Source organism: Pectinophora gossypiella, chromosome 20, assembly GCF_024362695.1.
Source record: "Pectinophora gossypiella chromosome 20, ilPecGoss1.1, whole genome shotgun sequence".
Taxonomy (NCBI): Eukaryota; Metazoa; Arthropoda; class Insecta; order Lepidoptera; family Gelechiidae; genus Pectinophora; species Pectinophora gossypiella.
The window spans coordinates 2,174,927-2,192,634 of NC_065423.1; the positions used below are offsets into that span (position 1 = coordinate 2,174,927).

The 17,708-nt window shown below is 40.9% G+C and overlaps 1 protein-coding gene across 2 annotated transcripts in view; it reads left to right on the forward strand.

Moving 5' to 3' along the window:
• The window catches only part of LOC126375905 (serine/threonine-protein phosphatase alpha-2 isoform), a 74,929-nt gene that overhangs the window by 3,019 nt on the left and 54,202 nt on the right, over positions 1-17,708 (forward strand). For both annotated transcript variants that reach the window (XM_050022994.1, XM_050022995.1), the window contains exon 4: positions 12,125-12,213. In XM_050022994.1, the coding sequence (XP_049878951.1) occupies positions 12,125-12,213 (89 nt within the window). The remainder of the gene's footprint in view (positions 1-12,124; positions 12,214-17,708) is intronic.

A 17,708-nucleotide genomic window follows, 5' to 3' on the forward strand; every position in this document is an offset into this window, starting at 1 on the left:
TGTTAACCGGGACCAACCAACGGCTTTCGGACAATCAGGTGATTAGCCTGTAATGTCCTAACCAAACTACACACACAAAAGTGTTTTTGTGTTATGTCTCCACCGGAATTCGAACACAGGACCTCCGGATTACGAGCCCAACAACAGTCAACCACTGGATCACGGAGGTCGTGCATTCTTTTACTGATACGTCTTTCGCTCTAAACATAAACATACAAAAAAAAGTGTAGGAATTTAATACATTGTTAAAACAATGAGAAAGGACTTTTGGTAAAATATCCGTCATGGGAACTGAACACGGAGCTCATCGGTCGCGCATGGCTGCTTTTGAAATTGATACTGTCTGGTTGAAACTAGTGCACACTTTATTATTCAAATACGACATTAATTAATTGTTAAGAATTAAGGTCGCAATGCATAGATGTCGTGTGACAAATAGGCAAACAATATCTGTAAAAAAGTGTCCACAGCGCATCTTCTCACGTCGTTTAATGTAACGGCACTGTACAACCGACTTTGCCGGTTTTTCTTGCAGCTTCTTTTCCCCGGCTATACAGGTTGTGAGAAGCTGCAGTAGTTTTAGGCGGATGAGACGTTCGTTATGTAAAAATTGACGAGTCAAAGTGTAACTATGTTACCTACTGAATAAAGATATTTTTGAATTTGAATTGAAGTTTATTTGAACAGCCATAACATCTTAAGAGGGAACGAACTTATACTATCTCGCACACGCATACAAGCATTTATAGATATCATATTTTCTTTTTAAGATTTTTTTTATGATTTAGACTATGTTTAATTCAAGTTAACTATCACTTTTTAACTTTTTTTCTATTTTATTTTCTCTTGACCATGACTTTCTGGAGGTTGAGGCCTGGAGTCCTAAATCACAGTTTAGGCTCCAGCCTCTACAAATATTACCATGTATTTTTGAAATGTAGTTTAGGAAATACAAATTTTACTTACTTCTTACTTACTTTATCTACATAATGGCCCCGATTCCTGCAGACACCGCCTAATTTTATTTTAAGTTATATCCGTCATTTTCATATCCGTCGAAAAGGAAAGGGACGAATGATTGACAGCTCTTAATTTTAGGAAGAATGAGTAAATGAATGAATAACCCGGGCGAATCAACAGGTACGTCGCTGGTATGCAATCCGTTTGACGTGCTGTCTACTTAACTGTGTCGGGTTATTGACGGACGTAAATTTTTTAGACGGTTGGTTTAGATTTGTGCTTAAAATTGACGTGTGTTCCATAAATTTTATGCTTGTCGATTACCCGTCCCTTTCCTTTTCGGCGGATAAGAAAATGACAGATATAACTTAAAATAAAATTAGATTGTATTTACAGGAATTAGCACCAATGTATACGTATTTACAATGCGGTGGTGTTCTATTTGTTTATAGGATTTCAGTGTCGCAATGATATGAATATGAGTCGGTAATTAATCGTGTTCTTAATTCCGTTGTCCGATTTCTACATCTTATCTTGTTTATATTATGCTTGGGACATTTTGTTTCGATTTACAACATTTAAAAAGGTTATCAAATAACGCACCTTAATTTACTTGCTTGATTATTAAGTCAATATTTATAAGTTATTTTTACCTTCACCAAGCCGCGTTGGTGGAGCAGCGTGGTTGACTGAGGGCAGGCCGGTGTCCAGCAGTGGGACGTATATAGGCTGTCTTTTTTGTCAAAACCAAGATATATTGGCAGTGACGTGCATGTAATCGCATCACAAATTTAAGAGCCACGCTCTTGTCAGTGTAGCATTCTCCATGCTACTTTTAGGGAAAAATAGGGCATTAGTTTCACTCTTGCCTTCCGCCCAACTACTCTCCAATTGATTTCTTGCATCTAATACAGGCAAAAAATAATAATTATATAAATATAAACAATACAATCCAATGATAAAATTTTCGATGACGTCACAGGATGCTTTTCATACAAATTCCATAGTAATTTCGCGTTTTGACGTTTAGTAAAAAGTAACTGATTTGACTAGTTGGAAACTAGCCTAGTGAACCCAAGTCATCAGCTCAAAGCCCTTGCTGGGCCCCTCAGGTAGTTTGTTAGGCCCTTAGCATATCATATCGATTCATTAACGAAAACAAAAACATTCCTATTCGATTGTTCTGTACGTAAACAAATTATTGTTTAATATTTTGTCAAGTTCGATTCGCGATAGACCTTCGGAGAAATCGTGACATACATCGTAGTGTATCGAGTTCGAATCCCCGGCTCGAGTTCTAAACCACTGAATTCGACTTTATGAGATTAACATCTTGCTTGGTTCATAGATAATTCATATCACGTGGTTTCCAGGGCTTGTGCCCGGTGGCCCCCTATTACATGGGACTTAAACATAACTGATGAGAAGTGCGTGTATGTAATGTAACACCATTGCCAACCCCTTCGGGGATGAAGACGTGATGCTGTATTGTTATTAAAAAAAAAAACACCAATAAATTATCGTGAACCCTTTAAAATATCTCGTATTTTTAACCGACTTTAAAAAAGGAGGGGGTTCTCAATTCGTCGGGATCTTTATGATCCCCGATTACTTAGGACGTCTGGACCGATTTGGAAAATTATTTTTTTATTCATATACTTAATATTCAAGCATCCGTAACGATGCGATACTGTACGGATTACGGCAGCGGTAATGTTCCCGTTATAAAAACTTTTTAATAGTAAGGACACTGGCTGCTTTTCTTTTTCAAATGAAATTGCTTTGATGTAGCCCTTTTAGCCTACCTGGTCTTATCTGCCTAAAGTTTAGGTAATTAAGCTCTTTGTACATAAGTTTTGCGCCTTTTTATTGGCGGGAATGTTCCGAAAGTGGGCACATTCCCGCGGACGGCACATCACAGAACATGACATAAGCACGATACATTTCCAACCCTTTTTTACAGCCCAACGACTAAGCCTACGCGATAAAGCATAAAACATACATGAGTCATTAACTTGAATCATTCACAAGGCCGGGAGCTCAAGTTCAATTGAGTTTACAGAGTAATTAGATCACTATGCGTCAATTAAAAACTGTTTTGTAAAGGTTAAACCGTGAGCGAGTTGGTAGGAAGTTGTATGCTTTGTAAGCAAAGTATCAAGGTCTTTAGTGCGATTTTCGTTACTGGTATATTGTAGTGGACAAAACGTATTCGCTACGTCCTTCTTTCACAACGAGTGGAACAGTTGCCGGCTCAAGTGTTCCCTCCTTCTTACAAAATGGGGTCCTTTAAGCGAAGCGTGAAGAAGCACCTAGTACGGTCACGAGCATTAATATGTACGTATACACTTTGGTACCATGTCACATTAACTTTTTTGACAAATTGAACTGTAAGTCTCACTAAATGTCAAATATGTTAGTGCGACAGAGTCCTAAAGTGGGTACATTATATTGCAAGCATGAGCAATAGCTCATGGCTGTACGCCAGTATGGTAGTCGCAACTGGTTCGAAACTGCCTCATTGCGTTGCTTTTCAGTTGCTACTGCAATTAGAGCTTCTCTATGTTTACCATCAGGCATAGTTGTGCCATCATACTTGGACAATATAAAAAAAAAAGTAAGACAGAGATGAAGCTAGTTTTAGAACTACATACATACATAACCTCACGTTCCCAGTAATATTCCCATTTTAAAAAAGTTATATAAAAAGAGCTTTTATTTACACCTTTAGGCAAATAGGATCAGAGTACAAGAGAGAGCAATTTGAAAAAAAAGCAACCATTGTTCTTACTATTAGAGTTGACAAAAGGAGCATTCTCACTTTGGCATTATTCCCGAGAACAGCACGTCACAGGCCACAAGTAATCACGAAAAAGCTGCAGCCACTGCTGATATCATCACCTCTTGACGGTGTAGCATTCTCCATGCTTGAGGGAAAAATAGGGCAGTGGTTTTCCTCTTGCCTTCCGCCCCGCAGTACTCTGTCCGACGCGAGTGAGATGGCGCCCAGAGTAGTCTATTACAAAGCCGTACTAGAAGGCGGAGGACAGGAGTGTCCTCCACCTCTGAATAGTACTGATTTACTTCTGCCCTCTATCAGGTTCCAGGTTACAGTCCCTGTGACCTCCGTCCTGCATTGCCGTACCAATGGCTGCCACCCATTTCTCTGGGAAAGGGTTCTACCCCTACGTTATACCCCCTAGGTGGGGGCCACTGCCGATAGGAAGTCCTTAAATGAATATTATGTACCTTATTTAATAATATGTACCTTATGGCAACAAGGGTTATCCCACACGGGTTAAGGTACATTATATTATTAAATAAAGACAGATCTAAAGGTGACAAAACGTTTGTCACGTTTTTCTATGACGTTACAGGTTGTTTTTTCATACAAATTCCATAGTAATTTCGTGGTTTGATGTCTAGTAAAAAGTAACTGATTTGACTAGTTGGAAACTACTTACCCTATTCTATATCCCACATAACTGGCAACCACAAATCGCGGTTTACTATTCGTCATTTTCGCAGACCATATTGCTTATCTTTATCAATGAATAATACTCGTAAATAACTAATATCACTCACTGAAATTCCCAACTTCATTCTATCAATTAACACATAATGACATCACATTACAATCTAGGATAGCGTGACACGGTAGATCAATAGATTACGTTTATCTTCAGTTTGTTTGCTATGACATGACAGCTATGTGAAGAATGTTTTTTGTCACAACAACGATATTAAAATTTAAACCACATTTTCGACCAATGATTTTTGTTTTTAAACCACTTACCCGTGCTTAGGGGAACTCGCAAAGAGAAAATTTAAATCGAAAAATATTCTGGACTTGAACACGCAGGCTGCGTTTCCATTGACGCGGAGCTGAGCGGAGATGTGCGGGAATCGACCAATCACCGTGAGGGAGAGAGACAGAGCGTCTTCGTTTTTAGAAAGAAAGAAAGAAGCGTTTATTATAAAGGGACACCACAGTAACAAATATAAAACAAATAACATATATATACAATAAAACACATAATAAAAACAACTTACACGAGAAATACAAATAATTCAGTGTATGAACTGGTCAACGATGGTGGTGGTGTCCCACTCTCTCACTCAGCATAAGCCGCGGCGCGAGCCACGACGCTGGTATTCTGTGGACCCTGTTAAGTGAGGCACGGAAGCCGTTTTCCGCTCTCTCGAACGCTGTGATTGGTCAAATCCGCACATCTCCGCTCTTCTCCGCCCATCTCCGAGTCAGTGGAAACCCGGCTAAGTATCACACCGCGTCCTTCTGTCCACGCGAAAAGAATTTCGCGATCGATCTATGTATCGTCATTAAGTCGACGCCGGCTCCATCTATCTAGAATATTGAGTACTAATGTTACTTTCCATACGAGTCAGATTTTTTTTGAACCAGAACACCCCCCCCCCCCCCCCCGGTCAGGGGTGCCATTTAGGCAACAACAGTACATGTACCAATATTATGTATGTATAATGATCGATGATCGAAGGTACGTTCTGTTGAAAAGCCCATTTGCAAGTCATTCGATCAAATATTGTGTTTGTGGCCCGTTAAGTTGACGCAGCAATACCTCCAATCAGATTCCACATCCGCTCTTATATAAACGGAATGTTATTTAAACCTGCCATCGCAAAATTTAATCAAAATGTGACGTAATATCTCGTGCGTACGCCGACACGAGACGATGGCTGCTATTCTAAGGTTAATTAAGCTTCTTTATTCAAATATAATCTATAAATAGGCGATGGGCTTGTATTTTGTGATCGTAATCTCGTAATCTTCTTCTATCATGTGGGTTGTGAGGTGGATTACCAACCCTGGTGTCAGGGTTACTATTGAGCCGCCAACCCTTGACATGGCTCATGTAACGACTAAGTAGTAACCGGGACCGACAGCTTAACGTCCCTTCCGAAGTACGGATCGTCTTACTTTCGGACAATCAGGTGATCAGCCTGTAATGTCCTAACCAAACTAGGGATCACAAAGTGATTTTTGTGATATGTCCCCACCGGGATTTGAATCCGGATCGTGAGTATAACGCTCAACCACTGGACCACGGAGGCCGTTATCGTAGGAATGCAATATCAAGTGTAAAGGCGCGGTCTTGATGGTTAGAGTCTCTGAGTCTGGAAATCCCGGGTTTCGATATCAAACGAATAAATAAATGTAAATATTGTGAACGCGATTACTTCCGCGTGGTTGCGTTTTATCCATCCTCTTTTCATCCGGTTTCCGGAATAAAATGTATTTTCTTCCCTAAGTCTCAAACGACCTCTATACCAAATTACATCTAAATCGGCTCAGCTGTTTAAGCGTGAAAACGTAACAGACAGACAGAATAACTCTCGCATTTATAACATTAGCGTGAATAAACCGTCTACCGTATACTGCCATAATACCGTCTTCTAAGAACATCTTTTATTTTCTCCAATCATCAAATGTTGGCTCATTACCTTTGGAAGAGATTAACAAGACAAAGATGTTCTTGTAAGGGTCACGAGGGTCGCCGCTGCCTTTTTAAAAAGTCACGGAGCAGAGAGTTCGTTGACCTATCTTATTAAACATTTATGTTAATGCGTCCTTTCTTATAAAAATATTGGAAAATAAATTCTTTATAAATTCCACCTACCGACTTAAGTATCTTATAAAAATACTGAATAAGAAATTCGTTTTTAATTAGTAGTACGTCAAATATATAACGTAAATTAGCCTATCTATATACGTCCTACAGTTAGGCATGCGCCTCCTCAATTTACCGGAGGGGTTAAGGAGCACACTCCGGGTTGATGGAGTGGCTTAACGTGCCTTCCGAAGCGCGACGTCAAATTATACCGATAATATTACTTTTATTTAAAAGGTTACTTAACCTAAATTTTTAGAAAAACAAATTACTGACATTTTTACGCTCAATACATCAATATATTTTATTGTTAAACATTCATTGATCATATAAGATATTTGTATTCTAGATTCAAACCTGTGACCTTACGGTTGAAGTCGCGAAATTAACGTTACGCATCACCTCTTTATCTCACATAACATAACATAAATAGCCTATATACGTCCCACTGCTGGGCACAGGCCTCCCCTCAATCAACCGGAGGGGGTATGGAGCATACTCCACCACGCTGCTCCACTGCAGGTTGGTGGAGGTGTTTTTACGGCTAATAGCCGGGACCAACGGCTTAACGTGCCCTCCGAAGCACGGAATCATCTTACTTTTTCGGACAATCAGGTGATTCAAGCCTGAAAAGTCCTTACCAAACAAAAGACAGTCTCACAAAGTGATTTCGACAATGTCCCCATCGGGAATCGAACCCGGACCTCCAGATCGTGAGCCTAACGCTCTAACCACTAGACCACGGAGGCTGTTTATCTCACAATTATCTAATAATCTTCATCTTATCGCGGTGTCTTTGGATCATAAATTCTTCACTTTTACATAACATGATGTACATTATGTAAACTTTATGACTCTTATGACATAATACATCACTGTCACATGTTATTTTAGACTTCGAAACATGCCGAAAAAAACGCAGAAAAAAAAAACAAAACAGTCGAGTGTGAATGTTATTCGCTTTCATACATTAATTACTTGGTAATCGTATTTGTATCACCTCGGGCTTATGTTGAATCGCTCGGCTTCAACTCGCGTGATCTCCGCGAAAATATATTATACAGGGTGTTAGCTGGTGTTAGTGGCATCGTAACGAAAACTTTAAGGGATGATTCAGACCATAATTTTGAGTTGATATCAAGTGGAATTTTCCGTCGCATAAGTATAGAACAGAAAATAATTTAAAAAAAAACACAAAAATTTAAGTAACGCACTTTAAGCCGTTGGTCCCGGTTACTACCCACTGGTGTAAGTCTACATACTTACACCCATATTCAAATTAATTGACCGAAATCGAGGTTCTGTTGAAGAAAGTAACAAAATGACTTCTCTTTCTATCGTGCGGCTTGTGAGGTGGATTACCACCCTCATCAATTCTGGTGTCAGGGTTTTTATTGAGCCGCCAAAGGCCCCTGACATAGCTCTATGACTATGTACTTACATCAGTAAGTAGTAACCGGAATCAACGATTTAACGTGCCTTCCGGAGCACGGATGATCTTACTTTTCGGACTATTCCTAAGCAAACTAGATTTTTGTGATATGTCCTTACCGGGATTCGATCCTGGGACCTCCGGATCGTGAGCTCAACGCTCAACCACTGCGCCACAGAGGCCGTTAATCTTTCGGTAAACGAACACAAGACTTCTCTTTACAATGCGCCAATCATAACACGGTTCACCTCTAAGTCACATTGTGTATAATCATCATGAGGAACATATAAAGACCTCTGCCCTCTTATCTGGCTGCACTTTCTCGACGGATTCGATTGGAAACATCTAGAATGACCCAGTAAAGTGTTGTTTATTCATTGATTATTTGTAATTATGTTAGCTAATTGTTTCTATCTATCTACTCAGCCTGTATCCACCCACTGCTGGGTACAGGCCTCTCTTTCACGCCATCCTTTCCGGTTCTGTGGCAGTCTTCGAGATTCGAACCCGACACCTACGGTTCGTGAATGAACCCCAGACCACGCAAGTCGTTACGTTACAATTGTTGACTGTAAAGTCGTGTCGATATCGAAAATAACATTTTCTCTCTCTTTATTTAAGAGCTGCGCTCTTGTCGGTGGAATAATCGCCATTCCTCTCTTCTTCCCGCCAAATCTTTCACCTCCCGATACGACACGACTTGCACCTTTTCTTTTTGTTTCATAAATGTTAACATTTTCTAGTCACTACTAAATTATGTAGTAACACGTTGATGGTCGGTTTTTCACCATGTTTTGACACAAGTATTTTGTATAAACGGATGTGACCGTTCTGTCGGCACAAGTGTCTAGCAGTAAATACATAGTGGCACGAACAGCTATAGCATCGGTGATGTTTTACACAGAAATCATCATCAGCCCATTAACGTCCCCACTTCTGGGGCACGGGCCTTCCCTATGGATGGATAGGGAGATCGGGCCTTAAACCACCACGCGGGCCCAGTGCGGGTTGACGGTTATTAACGACTGCTAATGCAGCCGGGACCAACGGCTTAACGTGCCTTCCGAAGCACGGAGGAGCTCGAGATGAAAACTTGTACATAGACATACTTAGGTACACAGAAATAATCCTGTGTTATTAGACAGTGTTGGGCGTTGAGCTTGAGTGTTCGAATCCCGGTGAGGACATATCACAAAAATCATCTTTGTGATCCCCAGTTTGGTTAGGACATTATAGGCTGATCACCTGATTATCTGAAAGTAAGATGATCCGTGCTTCGGAAGGCACGTTAGGTCGATGGTCCCGGTTACTACTTACTCTAAGTTAGTAATTGTTACATGAGCCATGTCAGGGGCCTTTGGCGGCTCAATAACCCTGACACCAGGGTTGATGAGTAATTCACCTCACAACCCACACGATATAAGAAGACAGTGTTAACTGTTCTGTCATTAATGCAAAATTCAAAACGATATGCATAGCAGTTTTGTCAGATTTCGTACGTTAAGTACGGCGGTTATGACCTTTCTGTCAATCAACGTGTTAGCATAATCTATCTTGAGACTAGCCATTTTTTACATCAAGCCTTTATTACTAATTATCACATGATGAAAAAAAAAATTATCACATGATAAATCCCTTTTACGTCACGTTTTCGCCAAGTCACGATCGCTTTTCTCTTGCACACTACATATTTACACCTTGTCCGTATGTGCGCACACGCAAGCAACAGGCGACTCGTGGCAAATTCACAAATCCAAAGTAAATATGTTATGTTTGGATCCGTCGGAAGAAAAATATGTACTTTGTACATTAATACATTTTTTTCAGTAAACGATAATTGATAACATTCTGTTTGCATTTACTGTTATGCGATATTAATTTATTATTATGGGTGTGTTGTTTATAGAAATAAACAATGAGGTAATATACGAAAATACCTATATATAAATGGTAATATTTTGTCCTTAATGGAATTTGTAAAAAATAGTTTGTTGCAATGCAATTTAAGTTCAATACAAATACGAATTACTTACTTCATCATTTTCCAAGAGTTAAACCATTTTTCACGGGGTCCGCTTACCTGATCTGAAGGTCCGGTTTTTTATAGAAGCGACTGCCTATCTGACCTATAAATGACCTATGAATTACTTACATTAAAATAATTATTTATAAAATTAATAATTTATACAGAACTATATTTATCTTTTACATTGTTATTAGCAAGGCATTCGTTAACTATGTAGAAACATCTTTCACTCAACTACGATCACCTCTATACTCAGAATATTTTAATTATTTTATATTCCCCGGTAGATTTTCTAAAACATTTTTATTTTGACTCAAACCTAAGAAAACGAACGAACAGGCTAGATGCTTAGATCATAAAAAAATTACGCTGGTTTTCACGAATTCGCACGATGTTTACGCAATCCGTCATAATGTTTATTTGGGGCTCTAATAGAAAGAAAGAAAGGAAACATTTATTTTCATATTATATATTCCTATACGACTGGTAGACCGGCGATTTATAAGACAACATGAAGTGTTCTTATATACAATCAAAGAAAGAAAGAAAGAAACATTTATTACTTCCGGACACCACAGACACAGACAGACAGGTACATTACATTCAACACAGGACAGAAACCACACGGAAATCAATACACAGAAAAAAAGAAAATAAAAACGAAACGAAAAGAAAACCAAGATCAAAAATCATTAACAAAAAAGAAAAACAAACGAAAATAATAAAAAAATAAATAAAAGTAAGTATCCTAAATGCAATGCACTGACGGCCCGATCATCTGCGGTGGCGTCCGGAATAAAAGGACCTCGCTCAGCATAAGTCGCGGCGTGAGCCACGACGCTGGTATTCTGCGGTATATCTTGTTGATGTGAACGTGTTAAGTAACTGTGGCCCTTGGTTCACCGGATTGCTTCTCAAACGGGGAGCACCGGTTCTAACCCCGATACCGGAGCAGCACCAATGAGTCATTAATTTATCTTAAGTACAATTTTCGCTAACACAGTTGTAATAATGGTCGAGACCATTATAGACGGCGATAGGGTTCACCTCCTATCACGTTGGTCTAACAGAATGCTCGATGAGGTCGTACTTAGTTCATCTTACGATGATTGTATCTCTGCCTACCCCAATTGGGATATGGTCGTGAGCTTATGTTATGTAAGACTGAATGCTCTTTTAAAATCCAAAACCGTGCGTTCCGTGCTTCGGCACGTTAAGCTGTTGGTCCCGGTTACTACTTACTGACGTGTAAGTATGTAGTAGTTACGTTACATGAGCCATGTCATGGGCCTTTGGCGTCTTAATAATAACCCTGACACCAGGGTTGTTGAGGTTGGTAATCCACCACACAACCCACACTATAAGAAGATCATTGTTTGTGGTGTGTGTGTCACTATTGTGTGTGGAAATCTGGGCCGCAAGAGGATATTATGTAACCCTAAAATGCTGTATGTTCCTCGAGTAAATAAACAAATAAATAAATACATCCATGGTAGTACTGATTCCAGTATACACCATCTAATTTTATTTTAAGTTATACCTGTCATTTTCTTGTCCCCCGAAAAGGAAAGGGACGGGCAATCGACAGGCATTAATGGAACACACGTCAATGTTAGGCAGAAATTTAAAAATACCCTCCCATAATTTTATATTGATCAATAACCCGACAGAATTAAGTTGGCAGCACACGTTACATATCAGCGAGATGCCTATTTTATTCCCCCGGGTTATTAATTAATTTTAAAATTAACAGTTGTCAATCATCCGTCCTTTCCTTTTCGGCGGATAAGAAAATGACGGGTATAACTTAAAATAAAATTAGGTGTCTGAAGGAATCGAGGCCAGTGTTTCAGTAAATAAAACCTGCTTTTTATGTTAGTAATATTTAAAATGCCCATTTACAATAAATGAGCATTCTTGATACTGAATATCCAATATTAAATGTATAAACGTTTCTTTCTTTCTATTATATAGGTATATCAACTTTTCTCTTGTAGTAGTAATCTATCCTCTCCAGTTAAAATGAACAAAGTTGTAGAGATTCATCTCTGTCCACAGGTTCTACGACGAATGCAAACGGAGGTATAACATCAAGTTATGGAAAACTTTCACAGACTGCTTCAACTGCTTACCAGTAGCTGCGATAGGTGAGTCCACTTTTTTTTCTTTTACCACACAATAGGGTAGTTTCCAACTAGTCAAATCGGTTACTTTTTACTAAACGTCAAAACACGAAATTTGTATGAAAAAGCAACCCTTCTCTTTCCGACCCTCCCTGTCTTAGGTATCGTTCTGTCACGTGTTCCGGAAGGCTTCTAGCTCGTCCCTCCATCGTCATCGTGGTCTACCTCGACATCGACGACCCTGTGGGGACCAATCAGATGTAATTTTAATTTAGCGAATAGACGGTGTTTTGCCATAGTACATATCCGGCTGCCTAGACACCTATCGCGCCATATACGGGATTCTAGGGCGCGCAGAGAAAGTACTGCAGTGTTCTAATACTCCGTGACATTTAGGATCGTACCGTAGTTTGTATAAGGACTACTTTTAGTTGCCGAGTTTGTAATACAAGTTTTAATAACAACATATAAACATAGTATCACGTTTGTATTCCCCGAAGAGGCAGAGGTGTATTAGTATACAGAGTGTTAGTGACATCGTAACGAAAACTTTAAGGGGTGATTCGGACCATGATTCTGAGTTGATATCAAGTGGAATTTTCCGTCGCAAAAGTATGGAACGGAAAATAATTTAAAAAAAAAAACACTAAAATTTTCATGTATATTCCGACAGGAAATTCCACGTGATATCAACTCAGAATCATGGTCTGAATCATCCCCCTCAGTATTCGTTACGGTGTCACTAACATCCTGTATGTTGTAGCCAGATCTTAGAATTGATCGTTTCACAATGTGCTCGATTTCATGAAATAGTCATATTTCATATTAGACAACGTAAAGAAAGAAAAAAACGTTTAAAGGCACCTCAGCCTTATCAGAGGGAGTCTCCATGGTAGGGCGTGAGATTATGGGCCAAGAAGACCGTTATTTCACGAATAAAACACCTTTTGTCGTAATCACATGTATAAATCGTCTATTAATTGTCTCAAACTTAATTTAACACTAAATAAACGTTTCACCGAGCACGTAGTTGTAAGCGTAACCGATTTCGTGACCGTCCGCACCGAAAGTCGTAAACCAACTGGCCATTGGCCCTCGCCAACGCTATGACGTCACCTCACGTCATTCGTTTGTCAGCCCCCCACTAGCGCTCGGTGCTACGTTCGGAAACTAAAACTATAAATCGTAGTTCCAATCGAAAATCATAGATGGCGCTAGGAACGCGCCGTCATCTATAAATCGTAGTTCCAATCGAAAATCATAGATGGCGCTAGGAACGCGCCGTCACGGCCAACCCTGACTTTCGCACGTCCTCGTGCGTTACAGTATCTCTTGGTTTGAACTACCTGTAAAAGAAAAGATGTCATAAGTTCGTCCATACCTGACTACAAAAGTCAAATAGCAATGTTATTCGCAAGCCTCATAATAGATCGGGCGTACTTGGCCCTTTCGACCTTCTAACATATATGCGGCGTGGACCGGGCGTGCGTGGCCCTTTCGACCAGCCTTCTTCAATATACCCCAACTAGGCGCAGCCCGGGCGTACTGGGCCCTTCCAACTGGCCAAACACATCTTCAACTGGGCGCAGCCCGGGCGTACTGGGCCCCTTCGACTGGCCTTACTAGCTCAAGCTAGGTGCAGCCCGGGCGTACTAGGCCCCTTCGACTGGCCTTACTAGCACAAGCTTGGTGCAGCTCGGGCGTACTAGGCCCCTTCAACTGACCGAGTAAACAAAGATATCATACTTGGTGCTCCCGTACTCACCTGTATGGTGCACTTCCGCCACCTGTTCAATCAATTCAAAGTCTTGATTGACTGACGAAGCGGTTAGCGTATCGGACCCGGCAGATAAGGTTCCTTCACTTGAAATCGAGAGCGTATCACTATCCCCATCAAGCGGGTTAGTAGGATCATCTACATTATCCGCCGTCTCGGCCTCCTCGTCAGTTATCAAGCTCGTACTTATTTCAACTAAGCCCTCGTAACCTCTTGGTACTGCACGCAAATGCTCGTGTGAGTACTTATATAACCTATTAGACCTGTCGATGCTCTTTAACTCATAACGGTCATTATCGAGTACTTTAACAATCACGAAAGGGCCCTTGAATTTAGGTGACAATTTCGTCTGATTACGCTCGCTACATTTCAGGAAGACATAATCCCCTTCAATGAACCGCCTGACTAGTGCTTTTCCCTGATCAAAACGGGCTTTATCTACTTCTGCATTTTTCTTGATATTTAAAGATGCGTCCGATCTAATAGAGTCCAAATTGGCACGAGAAGTTTCACCAGTATTATGACTAATCCTGGATAGACCCAGTGACTGTGCTTGTATACCGAACATGAGCTCAGTGGGTGTGTATCCCGTAACACGTGATCGTGTGCTATTTAATGCTAACTGTACGTCATCAAGTTCATCACGCCATACTTTACTGCTATCATTTTCTATGATCGTTAATAGAGTTTTAAGAGTGCGCATCACCCTTTCAACCTGTCCGTTAGCCCTTGCGGCACCTGTGGCAATCAAATGGAGTTCTATGTGATGTTCTTTACAGAAAGCCTTAAATTCCGCGCTGATGTAACACCTACCTTCATCTGATATAACCCTCTTAGGGGCTCCGAATAGAGAAACTGCCTTCTTAAGCGCTTTTACAGCACATGCGGAATCTAGGGACTGCGTATACTCGAGTAAAACGTATTTCGTAAAAGCATCGATAATAACGGATACATACTCTTTCCTATCACTTTTTCCGCTTAATTTTCCAGTAAGATCGATGTGGATGGTATGCCACGGAACCGCTACTTTAGGAATAGAATGAAGCCTGACTTGTTGCGCTCCGGATGGACCTTTTGAAGCTTGACAAACGATACAGGCCCCTACAAACTTGCGGACATGCTTGGACATTTGGGGGAACCAATATTGTTCATATATCTTGTCAAGCGTTTTCTCTGCGCCTAGATGTTGAATTTCAGTATGCACGTGACTTATTAATGTCCAGATTAACGAACGTGGTACGATGGGCAGCCAAGAGTTCGTCTTATTCCGATTTACCCGCCTATATAAGACACCGTCTCTAACGTCATAGGTATGAGCAATTGCTTCAGGAAGTTCCCCGTTCTTATGCTTTTCGATGATATCTTGAATTTCTGCGTCTCTCTGCTGTTCAACTTTCAACCAACTATCTTGAAGCTCTACAAACTGAACTACTTTACGAGAGGTATTTGGGTCATCACATTCGAAATCGCCTGCAACCGTTGGGATATCCGGTAGTGGGTTCCTTGAAAGAAAATCAGCATGACTCATGCTACTGCCCTCTTTATATATGATATCAAAATCGTAAGCTTGTAGGAACGCCCACCACCGGTGCACCCGCGGCGATAGATCGATTTTAGACTTTGATGCTTTTAAAGAATTGCAATCCGTGTAAACCGTAAAATGCTGCCCATAGAGATAATGTCGAAAATTTTCAACCGCACGCACGACTGCCATCGTCTCCAGTTCGTACGAGTGGTACCTGGATTCAACCTCCGTCGTACGTCGACTAAAATACGCAACAACGTGGGGAGCTCCGTTAACTCTCTGAATGAGAATCGCACCGTAATCATTAGCACTTGCATCCGTGTGCAACTCTATTGGGGCGTCGGGATTGAATATGGTAAGAACCGGTGCAGAAGTAAGAGTTTGCACTATCTTTTTATGGGCTTCATCATGTTGATCTGTCCAAGTTATTGGGCCTTTCAATTTGGTCAAAGGATAAAGGGGAGCGGCAACATTGACAAAATTTGGGATAAACCGACGGAAGTAAGACGCGAGTCCGAGAAACTGTCTAATTTGTGTAGCGGTAGAAGGAACGGGCGCATCAACTAAGGCCTGAATCTTTAAGGGATTTGGTCTGACCTCACCAGCGCGTATAACGTGTCCCAAGTAGTTAATTTCGGTTTTCATGAATTTACACTTTTGAATGTTAAATGAGAAACCGGCCTCTGACAAAGCTGATAGAACCGCGTCTAAACGCTGCAGACCCTCGGCCACGTTTTCCGAGAAACATAGAACGTCATCCATATATGCGGACACTATGGTATCTTTTAAAGTCTTAAGAGCTCGGTTAATACATCTTTGATATACTGAAGCCGCATTACGTAACCCAAACGGCATGGCAAGATACTCAAACTGCCCTTCTGGTGTTACGAATGCGGTTTTCTCGATGGATTCAGGATGTACATTAATTTGGTGGTATCCTGAAGCCATATCTAAACAAGAAAAGAAGTGTGCACCATTTAAGCGATCGATTTGCTCATCTATCCTGGGAAGCGGGTATCGCTCGGGACGGGTGTTCGCATTCAGTTCTCTAAAATCGACGCACATCCTGTCAGTGCCATCCTTCTTCTTCACTAACAGGATGGGACTGGCAAATGGCGATGAGCTCTCGCGAATGACCCCCGCCTCCAGCAAAGATTGGATTTTATCCCTAACTATTTCTTTTTCGGCCGGAGACAAACGATACGGCCGTCTATGCACAACCTTATGAGGGTCGACCAGATCTATTTTCAATTCTCCAGTACTGACTCTGCGCGTAGGGACACCATCAATAAAGTAATTGCTGTATTTTTTTAATATCAAAATCAAAGCATCTCTTTCCGTGCCAACTAGATCTGTATCAATATTGCTAAAGTCAAAATTAACCGCATCACAAGCATTAACTTGTTTACGTTCGGTAAATTGTATGGATTCGCAATTTATCTCTACATGAACACCCTCACTAAGTATATCGCGACCTACGAGTATATTTTCTGTCATTAAATCATCAGCAACTATATGAAATAGTATAGTCATGGGGATATTTTGAATTTTTACTGGGCAAAGTATCTGTGTCCTACATTCAATATTATCCCCTCCAATTCCCGATAAGTACACTAAGTCGTTGCGCTCAGTACCCATTAGTTTTGCAGCTACAGTACTTCTAACCAGGGAGCAAGCCGACCCGCTGTCGAAAAGAAATGAAATTGTCTCACCCGCTGATGTAGATAGTGTACCTCTTGGCAGTTTGCATTCACAGAAGTGAACCCCCTTCTTAGATGATTGTTCGATTCCGCTCCGCTTGTCGGGACAGGTTGTGCTGACGTGTCCCGGCTTCCCGCAGTTAAAACAGGTTACGTTCTTCTCTCTTTCCGGCAGTTTCGCCTTCGGGAGGCTGTCGCGTCTTTTGCGGCATTCTTCTATTTTATGTCCTCGATGTCCACAGTAATGACATGATCCGGAAAATGCGTGTCGCATGTCGCTGGTTCGGGCCCGTTTCGCATCCCCGTCATTACTTTCACCGTCGTCTTGCTTCCTTTTGAGAGAGATTCCTCCTAACACCCGGCAGAGTTGAGCTCGTGTCGTTATCACATTAGAGTTAAGTTCCCGACGTATCAAAGGATCGCGTTGGCATAGGACGGAAATAGCAAACCCCGTAATGACCTCTTCCCCCATTTCAACCTTTGGCACTCGCTCAATCAAATGACAAAGACGTACGGC